At 46.0% G+C, this 17,639-nt stretch overlaps 1 protein-coding gene and 1 pseudogene across 5 annotated transcripts; both read right to left on the bottom strand.

Annotated features, from left to right (window-relative positions):
- Positions 1–6,350: 6,350 nt before the first annotated feature.
- Positions 6,351–11,222, bottom strand: LOC123167565 (eukaryotic translation initiation factor 5B-like; annotated as a pseudogene).
- Positions 11,223–14,290: 3,068 nt separating this feature from the next.
- On the bottom strand, positions 14,291–17,631 carry LOC123168583 (ureide permease 1). Of its 5 annotated transcripts, none has more exons than XM_044586470.1 (6): positions 17,501–17,631; positions 16,097–16,380; positions 15,758–15,896; positions 15,503–15,665; positions 15,181–15,224; positions 14,291–15,092 (listed from the first exon to the last, which is right to left on the bottom strand). In XM_044586470.1, exons 2-6 carry the CDS (start codon positions 16,337–16,339, stop codon positions 14,440–14,442), a joined length of 1,242 nt encoding a protein of 413 aa, XP_044442405.1. In that variant the 5' UTR covers positions 16,340–16,380; positions 17,501–17,631; the 3' UTR covers positions 14,291–14,439. The 5 variants fall into 5 exon arrangements, with proteins under 5 accessions (XP_044442405.1, XP_044442408.1, XP_044442404.1 ...); XM_044586473.1 differs by having other exon boundaries at positions 16,097–16,375; positions 17,501–17,606; XM_044586469.1 differs by lacking the exon at positions 17,501–17,631 and adding an exon at positions 16,779–16,977.
- Positions 17,632–17,639: the final 8 nt, after the last annotated feature.

The raw sequence follows: 17,639 nt of genomic DNA, 5'->3' as shown, positions 1-17,639 counted from the left end.
CATATATAATAGCTAGGGCGCGGCGGCGGCGGCCATTACAGGGAGGAGGAGGAGGGGATCGGGGCGGCGCTCACAGGGTGCGCGGCGACGGCGACGAGGAGGCAGCTTGGGGCAGGGGCGGCGCGGGGCGGGCGACGGCGTCGGGCGGGACGGGACGGCGTCGGGGCGTGGCGCAGGGCGCGGCCGGCGACGGCGTGGGCTCGAGGGCGGCGTCGGCGTGGGCTCGGGGCACGGGCGACGGCGACGGCGGCGGGGCAGCCTGGCGGCGTCGAGGAGGTCGGCGTCGTCGGGCGGCAACTGGCAATGAAATCTGAAAAAATGCTAAGTGCTGGCTTATATAGGAAAAGCTTTAGTCCCGGTTCGTGGCACGAACTGGTACCAAAGCCCACCTTCAGTCCCGGTTGGTGCCACCAACCGGGACCAAAGGCCTCTTTTCAGCAGCCCAAAGGGCGGGAAGCAGAGGCCTTTGGTCCCGGTTGGTGGCACAAACCGGGACTAAAGGGCGCGCATTGGTACCGGTTGGTGCCACGAACCGGTACCAATGTATGCCTTTAGTACCGGTTGGTGGCACCAACCGGGACTAAAGGCCTTGTGCTGCCCGCATCGCGGCACGAAAGTTTAGTCCCACCTCGCTAGCTGAGGGAGCTCGAGAGTGGTTTATAAGCCCCACTCCCGCTGCCCTCTCGAGCTCCTCTCAAATGCAGGCTTTCGGGCCTAAACACACTGTATCTGCCTGTGGGCCTATTGGGCCTTCTACGGGCCTGAATCCTGGCCCATGGGTGGGTTTCTAGTCGTATTCAGGCCGTGGTGGCCCAGTATGTGGCGTTTTTTTATTTTTCCCAGTTTATTTCTTTTCTTTTTTTGCTTTATTTATTTTATTTTGTTTCTACTTACAACAAAATACTTATTTATTTTATTTTATTTTGTTTCTAATTACTTATTTATTTTATTTTATGATAATTTTTTTTGCTATTAAAGTTTCTAACAAAAAAAAGTTCTTTATGAAAATTATTTTTGCTTTTAATGATTTTGAAAGAAAAAACTTTGATAATTTTAGTTGCATCAATTTTATATAATTTTAGTTTCAGTAATACTAGAGGTTGCTTATAATGTTTTGAACAGAAAATACGTTGATAATTTTAGTTTCATCAATTTTATTTATGTTATTAAAGTTTATTTTGTTTTGTTTCTACTTATATATTTTATTAAAGTTTATTTTATTCTGTTTCTAATTACTTATTTATTTTTTATGATATTTGTTAATTTCCATGCATTTACTGTTTATTTTGAGCTATAAGACCCTGAAATTGAAAAGCACTAGAAATGAACTCTGAAAAGGTTGAAAGTTGGCATGGTATCATCATTTCACCAACATAGCATGTGCAAGAAAGTAGAGAGGGTTATGGTAAAAACTGGATGCACTTCGTGTACAAAACGGACAATCTATTTCGAAGTATCAGGATTTCATACGGAAACTCGTCTGTTACAACAGGCATTTCAAATGAACTACGAAAAGGTTGAAAATTGGCATGGTATCATCATAATAGTTGTGGAGAGAAAGTCTTCACTTTTTTTTGCTTGTGTGCTTTGCTTATTGCGCTGTAACCATGGATAATCTTCATCATTTATCAGGATGCTTGGGTCAGCCTTGACTTTGAAGGGAGGAATTTCATGAAACTTTTCATAATCTTCAGACATGTCTGTCTTGCCCTCCACTCCCACAATGTCCCTTTTTCCTGAAAGAACTATGTGGCGCTTTGGCTCATCATATGATGTATTCGCTTTCTTATCTTTTCTTTTTCTCGGTCTGGTAGACATGTCCTTCACATAGATAACCTGTGCCACATCATTGGCTAGGACGAACGGTTCGTCAGTGTACCCAAGATTGTTCAGATCCACTGTTGTCATTCCGTACTGTGGGTCTACCTGTACCCCGCCTCCTGACAGATTGACCCATTTGCACTTAAACAAAGGGACTTTAAAATCATGTCCGTAGTCAAGTTCCCATATGTCCATTATGTAACCATAATATGTGTCCTTTCCCCTCTCGGTTGTTGCATCAAAGCGGACACCGCTGTTTTGGTTGGTGCTCTTTTGATCTTGGGCGATCGTGTAAAATGTATTCCCATTTATCTCGTATCCTTTGTAAGTCAATACAGTCGAAGATGGTCCCCTGGACAACGAGTACAACTCATCACAAACAGTGGTGTCACCTCTGAGACGTGTTTCCAACCAACTACTGAAAGTCCTGATGTGTTCACATGTAATCCAGTCGTCACACTACTCCGGATGTTTGGAGCGCAGACTGTTCTTGTGTTCATCGACATACGGGGTCACCAAGGTAGAGTTCTGTAGAACTGTGTAGTGTGCTTGAGACCAAGAATGCCCGTCCCTGCATATTATTGAGTCCGCTCCTAGCATGCCTTTTCCAGTCAGTCTCCCATCATACCGCGATTTAGGGAGACCTATCTTCTTAAGTCCAGGAATGAAGTCAACACAAAACCCAATAACATCCTCTATTTGATGGCCCATGGAGATGCTTCCTTCTGGCCTAGCACGGTTACGGACATATTTCTTTAGGACTCCCATGAACCTCTCAAAGGGGAACATATTGTGTAGAAATACGGGGCCCAGAATCACAATCTCGTCGACTAGATGAACTAGGACGTGCGTCATGATATTGAAGAAGGATGGTGGGAACACCAACTCGAAACTGACAAGACATTGCGCCACATCACTCCTTAGCCTTGGTATGATTTCTGGATCGATCACCTTCTAAGAGATTGCATTGAGGAATGCACATAGCTTCACAATGGCTAATCGGACGTTTTTCGGTAGAAGCCCCCTCAATGCAACCGGAAGCAGTTGCATCATAATCACGTGGCAGTCATGAGACTTTAGGTTCTGTAACTTTTTCTCTGGAATATTTATTATTCCCTTTATATACGACGAGAAGCCAGTCGGGACCTTCATACTGAGCAGGCATTCAAAAAAGATTTCCTTCTCATCTTTGGTAAGAGCGTAGCTGGCAGGACCTTCATACTGCTTTGGAGGCATGCCGTCTTTTTCGTGCAAACGTTGCAGGTCCTCCCGTGCCTCGGGTGTATCTTTTGTCTTCCCATACACGCCCAAGAAGCCTAACAGGTTCACGCAAAGGTTCTTCGTCACGTGCATCACGTCGATTGAAGAGCGTAACTCTAGCTCTTTCCAGTAGGGTAGGTCCCAAAATATAGATTTCTTCTTCCACATGGGTGCGCGTCCCTCAGCGTCATTCGGAACAGCTAGTCCGCCGGGACCCTATCCAAATATTACGTGTAAATGAGAGACCATAGCAAGTACGTGATCACCGGTACGCATGGCTTGCTTCTTCCGGTGATCTGCCTCGCCTTTGAAATGCTTGCCTTTCTTTCGACATTGATGGTTGGTCGGGAGAAATCGACGATGGCCCAGGTACACATTCTTCCTGCATGTGTCCAGGTATATACTTTCGGTGTCAGCTAAACAGTGGGTGCATGCGTGCTATCCCTTGTTTGTCTGTCCTGAAAGGTTACTGAGAGCGGGCCAATCATTGATGGTCACGAACAGCAACGCCTTTAGGTGAAATTCTTCCCCCATGTGCTCATCCCACTCACGTACACCTGTTCCATTCCACAGCTATAAGAGTTCTTCAACTAATGGCCTTAGGTACACATCAATGTCGTTGCCGGGTTGCTTAGGGCCTTGGATGAGAATTGGCATCATAATGAACTTCCGCTTCATGCACATCCAAGGAGGAAGGTTATACATACATAGAGTCACGGGCCAGGTGTTGTGATTGCTGCTCTGCTCCCCGAAAGGATTAATGCCATCCGCGCTTAAAGCAAACCATACGTTCCTTGGGTCACTTGCAAACTCAGCCCAGAACTTTCTCTCGATTTTTCTCCACTGCGACCCGTCAGCGGGTGCTCTCAACTTCCCGTCTTTCTTACGGTCCTCACTGTGCCATCACATCAACTTGGCATGCTCTTTGTTTCTGAACAGTCGTTTCAACCGTGGTATTATAGGAGCATATCACATCACCTTCGCAGGAACCCTCTTCCTGCGGGGCTCGCCCTCAACATCACCAGGGTCATCTCGTCTGATCTTATACCGCAATGTACCGCATACCGGGCATGCGTTCAAATCCTTGTACGCACCACGGTAGAGGATGCAGTCATTAGGGTATGCATGTATCTTCTCCACCTCCAATCCTAGAGGGCATACGACCTTCTTTGTTGCGTACGTACTGTCGGGCAATTCGTTATCCTTTGGAAGCTTCTTCTTCAGTATTTTCAGTAGCTTCTCAAATCCTTTGTCAGGCACAGCATTCTCTGCCTTCCACTGCAGCAATTCCAGTACGGTACCGAGCTTTGTGTTGCCATCTTCGCAATTGGGGTACAACCCTTTTTTGTGATCCTCTAACATGCGATCGAACTTCAGCTTCTCCTTTTCACTTTCGCACTTTTCCCTTGCATCAACAATGACCCGGCGGAGATCATCATCGGGCACATCGTCTGGTTCCTCTGGATCTTCATCTTCCTCTTGATCTTCAGCTTCCCCCGTTGCAGCATCACCGTATTCAGGGGGCACATAGTTGTCATCGTCCTCCTCTTCTTCGTTGTCTTCCATCATAACCCCTATTTCTTCGTGCTTCGTCCAAACATTATAGTGTGGCATGAAACCCTCATAAAGCAGGTGGGTGTGAAGGATTTTCTTGTCAGAGTAAGACCTCGTATTCCCACAATTAGGGCATGGACAACACATAAAACCATTCTGCTTGTTTGCCTCAGCCACTTCGAGAAAATTATGCACGCCCTTAATGTACTCAGAGGTGTGTCTGTCACCATACATCCATTGCCGGTTCATCTGCGTGCATTATATATAATTATGTGTGTCAAAAGTAAGAAAATTAGACAAGTATTTATCTAAAGTAAGATTTTTTTTTCTTTCAGAAAGAAGATAAGAACAAGAGGCTCACCACGGTGGTGCGGCGACGAGATCGGCGCGGGCGATCGACGGCGGTGAAGATGAGGACGGGGCGTGACGGACCGCTAAACCTAGACAAATCTCGGAAAAAATGGAGCTCGGAGGTCGAGCTTCGAGAGGAGAAAGCTTAACCAGTGTGGCTCGGTCATTTCATCGAACACCTCACATGCATAAGAGGTGAGCTAGAGCACCCAAATGCCCTTCCTCGCCGGCCAGCAAAAAACAGAGCACCGTGGAGTGCTCTGCTCGCCGGCGATGGGGTATATATAGGCAACTCATTTGTCCCGGTTCGTGGCTGGAACCGGGACTAAAGGCCATCCTTCTGTCCCGGTTCCTGCCACGAACCGGGACCAATGGTTGTGGGCCAGGAGCGAGGCTAATTGGTCCCGATTCGTGCCAAGAGCCGGGACAAATGGGCCCAGACGAACCGGGACCAATGCCCACGAGGCCCCGGCCGGCCGCCTGGGCTCACGAACCGGGACAAATGCCTCCATTGGTCCCGGTTCATGGCAGAACCGGGACTAATGGGCTGGCCAGGCCCGAACGAGAGCCCCTTTTTCTACTAGTGGAGAATTGAACCCGGGTACAAATCTGTTAAGGGATAGATGGCTAAGACAGGAATCAGTAAAATTTAGAGTTTAGAATCTAAGTCAACACCTGTTATTCCTGCAACCCCCCTGCATCAACTAACAGTCTAATACATGCCCTGTGGTAGCATATATTGAGCGATACAACTCTGTTACTGCAGCCATTACAACAAAATATGCAGATTATAAAACATGTAAAGAAAAAGGGAAGAGCTGCTCAAAGTAAATTGGTTCATCTGAACCTCCATGGACAGCGCCCACCATGATTTAGAGAAGTAGAAGCAGAACAACATGCAAAGGCAGGAGAAAAGCTACAGAGCGGATCTGGTCAAGGAAATAGATTCGGCAGTTGGAAAAGGTAGGATGCGTGGTACCTGGTTGGATCTGAAACGGTTGGCCCTTGGCGGCGCAGAGGAAACGGATCCGTGTCGAGAGAGAAAGGGGGTAGGAGATGAGGCGGCAGTATCTAGGCCAAGAGGAGGCGTGGACGACTGGATGTCAAGTTTGCTTCCTTCTACGGTGGCCGGCGTCTTGCCATGGGCCGAGGCGGTGGGGGCGATTTCCTCTTACTCTATCTTTCTTCTTGTGGACGAAGCAAACGACACAGTGGGGCAGCGAAGGGCAAGCTGCCGGTCCTTTTTGTCTGTAGCTAATCCAACATGGACAGCGCGAGAACACGCCCCTCTCCCGACGCTTATTGATGTTCACAATAATTGCAGATTTCAGTTTATCATCAACTGAACACGACTAACAAGCGAATGAAGCAATCCAAAGCATCTCCAGGTTCAACATTCTGAGCTTCACAAAATTACAAATATAGGTAAATATGTGAAGACTTTCATCATTCCGACCCGAAAAGCCAATACATAAGCGATAAGCCCACATAGTTCAAGTGTCTTGGCACAGAGCAGAAAGGGACAAAAAGGAGAAAAGAAACTATGGTAAAATAAAAATCTCCCAGCGCTTCAGGCTATCTTGAATTGCAGCTTCAACCTGGTGATATGCTGCCAATTTTCAGCGCTCATTTCATCCTGTAAAAAGAGCATTCAGAAGTGTTAGAGAGCCTATAAAAAGGAGGGGAAAAAACTATCGTAAAATAAAAATCTCCCAGCGCTCTCGACTATGTTAAAGGATTGCTCCATGTGTTAAATGAAACGTGGTGGCATGGTGAGCGTCTTTACCCGATAACACTCTTTGAGTACATCAATGGATCTCCTCGAGATCTCGCTGACCAGCTCATTGCTAGAATCAAAATGGCGTCCATAAGACCGGGATTTCTCCTGAGGACTGTCACCGCTTATCTGGCAGAGGTGATGACAATTGTTATAAGCTTTTTCAACTTTCAATTTGCAATTGTCACAACTACAATCATGCTTATGTATGCGCTAACACGTACCTTTATGGCCACAACTCCATTCCTGGCCGAGAAAATCTGATTGCCATTGGACGTTTGCATGGAGGAGATCCTCCCGAGGCTATGAACTATTATATTCTTGCTTTTATCCTTGCTCGGGGTGAAGACACATATCGGGGTTCCCACCTGAAACACAGTCAAGAAACCAATTACTAACGTCAGCAACAAGATCAAATCATTTCGAATCTATGCACTTGACAACACATAACTAAAAGATGTACCTTGACGACACCTTCCACAACTTCAACGTCGCAAACAATTGGATCCTTGCTATGGTAGACACGGTTTGGCAGAATCTTCAGGGTGCATGGGAAAACTGCCTCAGCTGCAAATTGCATTTTCTTCGCTTCCTTCAATCCCTTAATGTGCTCAGTATAGATGTTGACGAGCCTATATACCGTATCAGCAGTAATAATCTTCAACCCTGATTCAGCTGCAAGGGCACTAGCCTCAGGCATCACTTTGACGTCAAAGGCCAAGATGACCGCATACTCTTCTTTCCGCTTCAGCATGGCACTTGCCTTCATGACATCCTGCTTGTAGACGGGTCCTAAGTTCCAAGCATAAACAGGAATGTCCACACTACTGCTCTTCAAGTGCGCAATGATAGCTTCCAAGGTTCCAACACTGGAAGCTTGCACATAGATGCCCTCCTTGCAAGTCATGATACTACTAACTTCTTGAGTTGTTGTTCCCTTTTCGGTCTCATCTGTCGTGCTAATGGCCATATCAATCTCTTGCATTGCAGCTGCTTCAGCTTGTCGCAAATCATCCCCTGGCTTCACTACAATGAGAGAAGTGCCAGCCATTGCATATTGAAGTCCCTGAAGAAACACAAATAAGCAATGAATTGTTTGACAATGGATTCCATGTTCATAAGGCACTGCAATGGAAATGAAACTCACCCGTGCCACAATTTTTACCCCCTGCGCAGCTCTGACCTCCTTGTGATGCTTATATGCACCCTGGAAGAAAAGAAATGATGATACATTAGGTACAACATCCGAAATTATTGTGAACTCAGTCTCAGAAATTCTATTATTGAGTTGCCATATCCCAGTCAAAAACTCAAAACCTAAAACAGAGTACACAGGCTTCATGAACTTTAAGAACTATATAAAATATGCCAGCAAGCAAAACTTTGTAAATTTAATCGAAAATTCATCTTGGGTTACAAGTGCACATGTTTATGCTCCAATGAAAGGAAGACATATAACAGTGTTCTGGACTTTATGGTCTCATCAGGATAGCACAGACCAATTCAACTGCTGAAAATGGTGCAACTGCACAGAAATCTTGGATTTCTGGATAAAGAACATTAAAGAGACCAATTGTGAGCCATCAAAAATATAATATCTTGGTGGTCAGAAGCAATTGATTATGGTTCCTCAATTTCGAAGATATTATGATTATATGCGGTGGGGAACTTAAGAAATTGTAATAATATATGCGATGAACACCCATCCGATCGAAAGACATATGGTTCTTCAAAGATAGGCCGAGAAGCAAAAAATAAAATTGTATAGTATAAATTTCATAATTGACATATTTTTCCAACAATCAAACACTGCTAAAAAAAATGTCAATATGTGTTAAAATTGTGTCGTTCGAACAGAGTTGTATCCGGAATTCTTGTTCCCAGAACTTACGCACCAATGCCAATTGTATAAATCGAAGCATAGGTTGAATATTTTAATCCAAAATGTTACCAATCTACTACAACTTCGTAAAGATGAGGTAGAGAACAGAAAACGCATCTGTAGCAAATCAAAATGTTCTTGCCATAAATACCAAAGCCTTCCATTCAAGTTAAAACGTCTAAAGCATCGCATAAATCTGCCTATCTATCGCTAAAAAAAACTAACAATAAAAATATGAATGCACAGAAGAAAATAAGTGTGGACTCACCTTAGCTTTGAGTTCTTTCATTGGATGAGGGGTCAACAAATCTCTAATAATGGTTGTAACAGGCCCCTAAAGATGGAAAGGTTAAAGTCAGAGATGAAATTGTTGATGCAACATTCAAGGTAGCATGTAAATCTCAGATTTCAGAAACTTATATACCTGTTTAGTGCAAACAATTACTTGATCCCCTTGTCGCAGCACACCATTAATCAGTACTACATCAACAGTAGTTCCTAAATCTTTATGTTCATTGACTTCTAGTACTGTACACTGAACAAACATATGTGGAGAAGAATGTCACATTAGGAATACATTAGGTTAATGATTAACTTCAGTAGAGAGTGATGGATTAAGGTTTAACGAACAAACCTCTATTGTATCATCATAGGCCAGCTTATCTGTAATTATGTCAGGGAGCCATCGCACCAGTAGCAGTAGAAGATCTGGGACACCTTCACCGCTGGAGGATATTACAGTAAGATTTGTCAAAGGCTAAAATTACAAATAACACATGAGAGACTGAAACTTAAACATAAGCAACGAAGTATATAGCTGTCACACCTTTCTGCACTGGTCGGGACAATGTTAACCACTTTTTTCTTCTTATTATTTTCATATTACGGTGCAGTGTTGAAGCCATTTTCCTTAAACTCTGTTACAACCTGTTTACAAAAAATCGAATCGTCAGAAAATTTCAAAGAAACCATCTGTAATTCAATGCAAATTCGGCATTATAGAAAAGAAATGCACAGAACTTGACGGGGAAATACCTTAGTTAACCTCCATTTGTATTCACTTTTGACGTCATCAGATTGCTTCTTGAGTGCCTCCACTATTGGTGCATTGGTACATTCCTTCCATCCATAGAGCCGGTCAACCTTGTTCAAGGCCACAATGAAGCTCACATTGTGGCGTCTCAAAAGATGAAGGGATTCAACCGTCTGCTTCTCAAGCCCCTTAGTAATATCAACGACAACCACGGCGATGTCACACATACTCAATCCCCTTGAACGCATTTTACTGAAGGACTCATGGCCAGGTGTGTCAATCACGAGCAAACCAGGAACTTTGATGGCGGTTTCAGCTTTTAAGCTCGTCCTGTCCCTGATGTTTTCAGCCGGTAAGTAGGTGGCGCCAATCTGTTGTGTGATGCCCCCGGCCTCCCGCCCCTGCACATTGGTGCCCCGGATGCAATCGAGGAGCTTCGTCTTTCCAGCATCCACGTGCCCAAGGATGCAGCATATGGGTGCCCGAAGCTCCTTTTCATCTCCAGCTACATCCTGAGGGTCGAAGATATCCTCCACAATCTCATTGCCTGCATCATTGGCTGCATTGTCTGAATTATCGACCGGAGCAGCGGAGACCACATGTTTCTCTTTGGTTTCTTCTTCAGAAGAAGAAGAGTGGGAATTGCCAGCAGCAGACATGACATCAAATTCATCCAGGCTCTTGCTATCCCAAGCATCCTCATCATCATCATCATCATCATCGCCAATTGATGCTCTGTCCTCTTCCAGTGATCCATCGCTCGATCCCTCCCCCAATTTGAGCGCCTCATTGAGGGCGGCACTGTTTTCCTCTTCTTGCGAAACACTGCTCGAGCCCTGGCCTCCTCCCCCATCAGCTTCAGATTCGACAGTCTTGGGCTTCCACGCAGGTCTCCTGGAGCGATACACCGGCCGCTTCTTCCGGCCATCGTCGTCCACACCAGCACCGCCGCCGCCCTCAACGACGGCGGTGATGCCGAGCCGCCTGCGCGCCTCCTCCGCGCGCCGGCCCTCCTCCTTCTTCCTCTCCTCCAGCCTCCTCCGCTGCCGGTCCTCCTCGCTCCGCTTCAGCTCCTGCTCCCTCACCTTCTCCCTCTCCTCCTCCTCCTCCTCATCCCGCCGTCTCCTCGCCTCCTCCGCCTGCGCCTGCAACTCCTCCTCGCGCGCCCTGCGCTCCTCCTCCTCCTTCTGACGGGCAAGCCCCTCCCGCAGCGCCCGGAGGCTCACGCCCCCCGCGCCGCTAGCCACCTTCTTCGCGCCGCCGCCGGCGCGGGACGGGCCCGCGGTCTTCCTGGACGACATGGGGGTACGATCGGTGGCGGTGCCGGCGGTCCAGGTTGGCGGGGCTGCTGCTCATACGGCGGAAAAGACACCCGCGGCGGCGGCGGAAACCCTAGGCTCGTGCGGGAGCGGGGAGATCGGATCGCGGCGGCGGCGGCGGCGGCGGCGAGGGCTGAGGAATACCTGGGGCGCGGGGACGGGGCGAGCGTGGCCGGCAAGGCTCCGACGGACACGCCGGGTTACGTCGCGGACACGTTTGCAAATTCCAGTTGTCTTTTTGTGAGCAAACATGTTTGAGTTTGAATTTGAACCGGAGTTTGCAAATTACGGAAACAAATTCTGCAACTAAAACCGTTGGACAACGCTAACGCCCATACGTGTGGTGGGAGTGAAACCCGCCCACACGCTCTATAACACACAGACTGCGCCAAGTCACCGCATGCATGCATGTGGGAATCTTTTTGGATTTTCAGTTTTTAAAATGTTTTATCTCTCAAATGAAAACTACGATTGAAGATTTGTTTTCACCATTAAATCCCTCGCGACGAGATCTTCGAAACTAGATCCCATATCAATATGTTTCGACGAATTTTTTTTGGGTTAAAAGTTGCCGTGTCTATTGCACATGAATTGCCATGGCATTTACACTGAAGTTGCCATGATATGTTTCAGCTATTTTCTTCTACATTTAAAAATAATTTTGACATTTATAAAACGGGGAATTAAGAAACTAGACTTGTCATGAACCATAAACTAAAATTGCCATGATGCATGCACTTAAAATTGTCGTGGTTCATACAAAAAATAATTTTCATGGTCAAAGTACTGGAGTTGCCATCATCAAAATACTAAAATTGCCATGCTCTACAAACTAAAATTGCCACATGGCAGCTTTAGTTTAAGCACTATGGCAATTACAGTGTAAACATCATGGCAACTTTTGGGCAAAAAAATTTTTTGTCAAAACATATCAACATGGGTCTAGTTTTGAAGATCTCGTCGAGGCGGATTTAATGGTGAAAATGAATTTTTAATTCGATTTTTTAATTAGGAGATAAAACATTTTTAAGCCGAAAACCAAAAAGATTCCTGCTGATGTCATCTGTTCACATGTGGCAAAATGAGTGGCAAAGGAGGTGTGTGGGCGATGTGCAAAATGCCACACGTGTGGGCGTTAGTTTTTTCCAAACCGTTTGATTCGTTTGGGTCTGGACTCTGGGTCGAATTTTCTATCCAATTGGTATCTAGCACGTGTCCACCCAGCTAGCCTTGTGTTTTTTTTACACTAGCCTTGTGTGTTTTCTTTCCTAAAAAAACCTCTGGTTTAGGAAAAGTTTTTCCTTCGCGTGAACTTTTGGCGTGATGTCAACACTCCATCAGCCATTTGATATATACGTATCAGCAATTGCCTTTTTAGGATCGTGTAAACTCTATCCACCAAAGCATGTGAGAAAATGAATGAAATAATAGTTAAAACATTTTGATCCTTTGGATTATGAACAAAATTTCCGCTAATCAAATAACAGTGATCTGGTAACACCCCTTCATAATGTAAGAAATTATATTGCATCCATGGATAAAAAATAAGCCCATGGATGGTGATCGATTATGTCTGGGGATGATTTCCATGGCATATGCATCAATAACATGGTTGAAGAATATGAATGATGTGCAAACCAAAAATCTTGATGGGTGAATGCAAAGCTTGGGCTTAATTGCTTATTACCTTCATTCTTCATTTTTGCTGCGCTTCTTGTAACGCAAGCTTGAACATCATTCTTATTTTGACCACTCCCATTGGGAACCCATGCCATGTTCTATTTTTCATGTTATTGTGCACTAAGCGTTTGCAATTTATTCTTTTTCCAATATGAAGACCCGAGTGGACGCCGCATCTGTGATTCTTTTTCAAGCAATGACAAATTCTATTCTCTCAACTCATTTTGCTTAGATTTGGCACTTTGATTTTCAAGGGTTGGTTGTATCATCTCTTTGCCTTTAGTAGCTAATGTTGATATCTTAATTTGCTTTTCGTCATTTGACATTGGATCTGAAGTAGCACATTTATGATAATCTTTTTAACACGGTAAACTTGCTAGAACACCTATTTCTTCTCTCTTGAGCTCTAGATCGTTCCCTTATGATTGAAACGGTCTTTAGCATATGATTTTTCATCAAATTTTGATCCTCTTGGAGCTGCATAATTTTAGAGAGATGGTCTAAAATAAGATGAAAACATGTCATGTCCCATGATGGATATAGAAAACTACCATATGTAGGTAGACATTGGCATTGATGGCCCAAAATGAGGATATGAAGATGAATAATTCTCCCTCTGCCAATGCAGGTCTTCAAACTTGTGCCTAGGGGGTGATCTTCACTTCTTTCCAATATTTTGCCGATATGCATTTTTCTCTTCACTCTTCTTTTGAGATTTATCTAAACCATGAGAAACTTAATTTGGGTTTTTTGCGCTTGTGCTTAGTTCAACCTTTGTTTCTTTTGCTTTTGTTTGCATCGATCTTTGGATTTTCTTACTGCCCCCCCCCCCCCCCCTCCTGTGCTTCACTCCTTCATTGTAACTTTGATGGAATTCTTGCCCTAAAAAATATCTTTATTGTGCTCCTGAGCAGTTTGTTTATTTGAAAGATTGATCACATCATCTGTAATTTTTACCTTCTCGTCTTTAAATGAATCGGCTACCCTTTTGCCATCAGGACCAATAGGAAAAGACCACTCAACCATTGGTGTCTCGACAAGTTTTAGTCAACCTTTATCAATGATCGATTTAACTATTTCACGAAACATATCGCGTCCCTCACAAATTATACTCAGACGAATCATCCAACCTACATTACATTCGTCCTTGAATTGACGGCTTGACATGGTTATCAAGAATTCTAATATATTTATTATTCAAAAATATATAATGGATATGATCTGCTCAAATCAAAGCTATACGTCATTCTTTAGTCGATCTAGTTGTGAGCTTCGATCCTTCTCGTGTTCGTTCATTTGGACATAGTTGATGGAGCTCTGGTGTAGATTCTTCCCGTCTCCTTGGGGAGGCGGGATTAGGATTTCTTGTGGTTTCAAGTGCTTCAGATCTATTCAAGAATTCAATGACGACGGCTATGGCTCAAGGGCGTTGGTCCTTATGGGGACGCGCATGAAGATTTTCCGGCTGTCATCGACAAGGTCAAGCCGATTTTGGTAGGAGAGCGGCGACAACGGCTTGTTCAGGCGTCGACAGTGGTCTTTGGATGATCTCAAAATGTCGATGTAATTTTATTATGTTTGAGGTACTTTTTACTTTCGGTCAACTTCGATCATAGATCAGGATCATTTAAAAAAAAAGATGTGACATACATCGCACTTGTCCAAATTACACAACATCCGTCCTCGTTGAAGAGCTTGCTATTGCAGCCCGTCTGTCTTTGCTACACAAGGTCCGCGATTGCCATGCACGGGCAGGGGCGTGTCAGAGCGGCTTCCTGTGCGCGGAGGAGGCCATGAGCACGGCCATGGCAACGACGAACATGAAGAGCATGCTCCCCAGCAGCGTGTAGGTCCTCCTCGACGACCTCCGGTACTCCCCGAACAGCACCACGCCCCAGAAGGTGCTCACCAGCGGCAGCGCCTGCACGGAGTCCGCCGCCGCGTACCCGGCCGCCTGCCCGGCCATGAACGTGAACGCGTTGCCCAGCCCGGACACCAGCCCCGCCAGCAGCGCCAGCCCCCTCCCCTCCCCGTCGGCGACGTACGCCCGGAGCGTGGACCGCGGCACGCCGGCCACGGGGCGGTAGAGGCACCAGACGTTGAGCGCCACGCCGACGGCCAGCGAGGAGAGGCAGAAGTAGAAGTAGGCGGTGTAGACCACCAGGTGCGGCACGCCGTCGCGCAGCGTGTGCCACTGGTCGTTGGTCGCCAGGTTGAACGCCGGCGCGAACAGCGAGTAGCACACCCCCGCGAACGTCACGATCGCCAGCCCCACCAGCGTGTTGGACCCGAGAACCTTGATTGATCTCTTGTCCTCCAGATCGATGAGGAAATCTGCCGTTCCTGCCTCTGCTTTCTCCACGGCCTTATTATTTGGTAGTGCAGGCTTTGCTTCTTCACAATCCTTTGGTTCCTCTGTCAATCCAAAGATTATTATTACGGTGACTCAAAGATCATCATTTTCTGATTAATGACACAGGTTGTTTCTTCGAAGGGAAAGTACCATCTTCAAGGAGGTGTTGGGTGAGATCTTCCTTTGCAGTGTTCCTGTGAAGAAATTCAGCAAGTGATCTTCAGATGCAGGGCACTGCAATGGCGCAACTAGTTGTGCCTGTATCTCCGGATATACACTAGTTGTGCCCAAACTTGTAAAATTGGTTTATATTTCCAGTTACAAGCAGATTAGCTAAAGAGGATACTTGTCCCTCAAACACTATATTCAGATATGTACATGCAAAATTTTGGTGAAAAGGAAGAAGCTCATTCATCCTTTTCACCAAATGAATGAATGCTGGGGAAGGAAGGAAGCAGAGATGAGACTGTACCCAGTAGAGTTTCTGGAGTTTGATAGCTTCTCCTGGTTGTCGGCAGCATTGGAGGAGTGAACAAGTGAGCCTAGGCAGGCTGCAATCAGAAAGCATCCGACACCGGGGAACAGAACCTCCGCCCTGTTGATCCGACCGTCCAGAAAATAGTTCAGTGTTGTCCCTGCACAAAAGTTTCAGTCAATCTTCAGATAACTGATGCTGGAACAGCTGCAGCTTGAAACATCCATGTCTGGAATCGTATGTACTCCCTACCTATGACAACTTTCAGACTTGAGGCCATGACCTCGGTGACCGAGAGCCCGACGTATGCCCAGCCGTACTGCGTGGCCACGGTGCCGAGGGTGATCACCACGCCGCCCGCCAGCGCAAACATGATCGACGGCCAGTAGTCCTGGATTGTTCGTTCAATGTAGATAGTCAGAACAATTGCACTATTATATACACTGAGCAAAGCCTGATGTAGTACCAACTGAAGTTGTGGCTTCACATATGTCAGTTAAACTTGAGGTCAGAAAGAAACACTGAAAGCTAACTTCAGGTGTTGCCTGAATTTCAGTCTTACATACATATCGACAGGGACAACTGACCTACCTGGGGCCGGGTGAGCTGAGTGAGGAAGTTGGGCGTCTCCGGCGTGTCGCCGCCGATCTGGCCGAATGTGAGGGCGATCAGCACGGCGGCCAGGAAGTTGGTGATGGAGTAGTCCAGGTACGTGTGCTGCGGCAGCCGCCCCCGGCGCTCCAGCACGGCGAGGACGACCGGCCAGGTGCCCAGGAGCACCAAGGCCGCCGCCATCAGCCCGATGGCGCCGCCGATGTCCTTCACCAGATACATCTTACCTTTGCGACGACGACGGTGCAAGCGGCGGAGCTACCCTGATTCAAGACAACAGAGTCAGTACAGGTAACAGTGAAGGTTTTCCTTGAAATACTGAATCTATCTGCACATGAGACCCAGCCTCAGTTAACACCCAAAAATGAGGATACTACCTAGAGAAGAGCTTTGGACGGAACAGTTCAACAAGTCAATTTGCAAGAAGAGTCATAGGTCTGTCTGTGCTCGGCAAAACCACAACCATCATGTATAAATAAACCCATGTCAAGGCAGCTTGAAATATGTGCAGGAGGCAGATCTGGTACTAGTGAAAGGGAGGGGGGTTCTTTTTGTCAGGTGAACAAGAAATCAATGAACAACCAAGCAAATCACTAAAGAAGAATAAGAAAATTGCTTGAGAAAGAGCAGAACCGGCGGCGATGGAGTTCAGGCTACATACCAGCTACTATACCGATCGAAAATGAAGTTGTTCTTGGTGATTACTGAGCCTTCACCCAGAGTGTGTGTGTGTGTATATATGCAGTATCTTTTCAGCTATGAATGTTTGTGCTGTTTCTGGAAGGTCCAGCAGTGAGTGAGGCGTGAGCTGTGGATATGCGATGAGGAAAACGGAGATTGCTCTCGGGTCGGTAGGGGCTGGCGTGGGTCCCACCCATGACGCCATACAAAAAACCGTACTCAATTATTGCTCATCTTCATAACGAGCTTTACGCACAATATAAATACTGCAACTCGATCACAGCTAGGTTAGGAGCTGAACCACAGCCACCTAATCGCATATATATGGTGATGAGTTTAAGGGCCGCCTGCAACACGTGAATATGAATGCAAGACGCCAGCGGAATGTCTGAAGCTGCCGAATCATACACATGAGACCCAGCCTCAGTTAACACTGAAAAACTGAAGATATTACTACCTTTTGTCAGAAGAAGAAGGGGGCCAGTGCATATGCCATTTCCTTGTCAGAAGAACAAAGGGGGAAATATGTTGTTGCATGTTCCTTGTCAGAAGGACAAGGGGCGGAAGTGTTCTTGCATGTTCTTTTGTCAGAGAAAATCAATGAACAGCCAAGCAAATCACCACTGTGCTAGAAAAGAGCGACAAAATTGCTTGAGAAAGAGCACAAGCGCTCTTATGTTTCTTTACGGAGGGAGTACATACCAGTTAGGCAGTTACCGATCGAAATGAAGCTGTTCTTGCTGATTACCGAGCACCAGAGTGTGTGAATATATATGCAGTACTCTACCGGTGAGTATTATTTTTATGAATGAAATGAATGTTTGTGTTGTCTTTGGAAGGT

This window comes from Triticum aestivum, chromosome 7D (genome assembly GCF_018294505.1).
Source record: "Triticum aestivum cultivar Chinese Spring chromosome 7D, IWGSC CS RefSeq v2.1, whole genome shotgun sequence".
Taxonomy (NCBI): domain Eukaryota; kingdom Viridiplantae; phylum Streptophyta; class Magnoliopsida; order Poales; family Poaceae; genus Triticum; species Triticum aestivum.
Note: the sequence above shows the minus strand (reverse complement) of the source record. Positions and strands in the feature narration are given on the sequence as shown.

What these genes read in the sequence shown, in the direction of transcription:
- LOC123168583 (XM_044586470.1), bottom strand. Translation starts at nt 16,339, where the DNA reads ATGTATCTGGTGAAGGACATCGGCGGCGCCATCGGGCTGATGGCGGCG. An exon ending in CTCAGCTCACCCGGCCCCAG is followed by an intron (nt 15,897 to 16,096) that starts GTAGGTCAGTTG and finishes CGAACAATCCAG; the next exon opens with GACTACTGGCCGTCGATCAT. An exon ending in AACTCCAGAAACTCTACTGG is followed by an intron (nt 15,225 to 15,502) that starts GTACAGTCTCAT and finishes ATTTCTTCACAG; the next exon opens with GAACACTGCAAAGGAAGATC.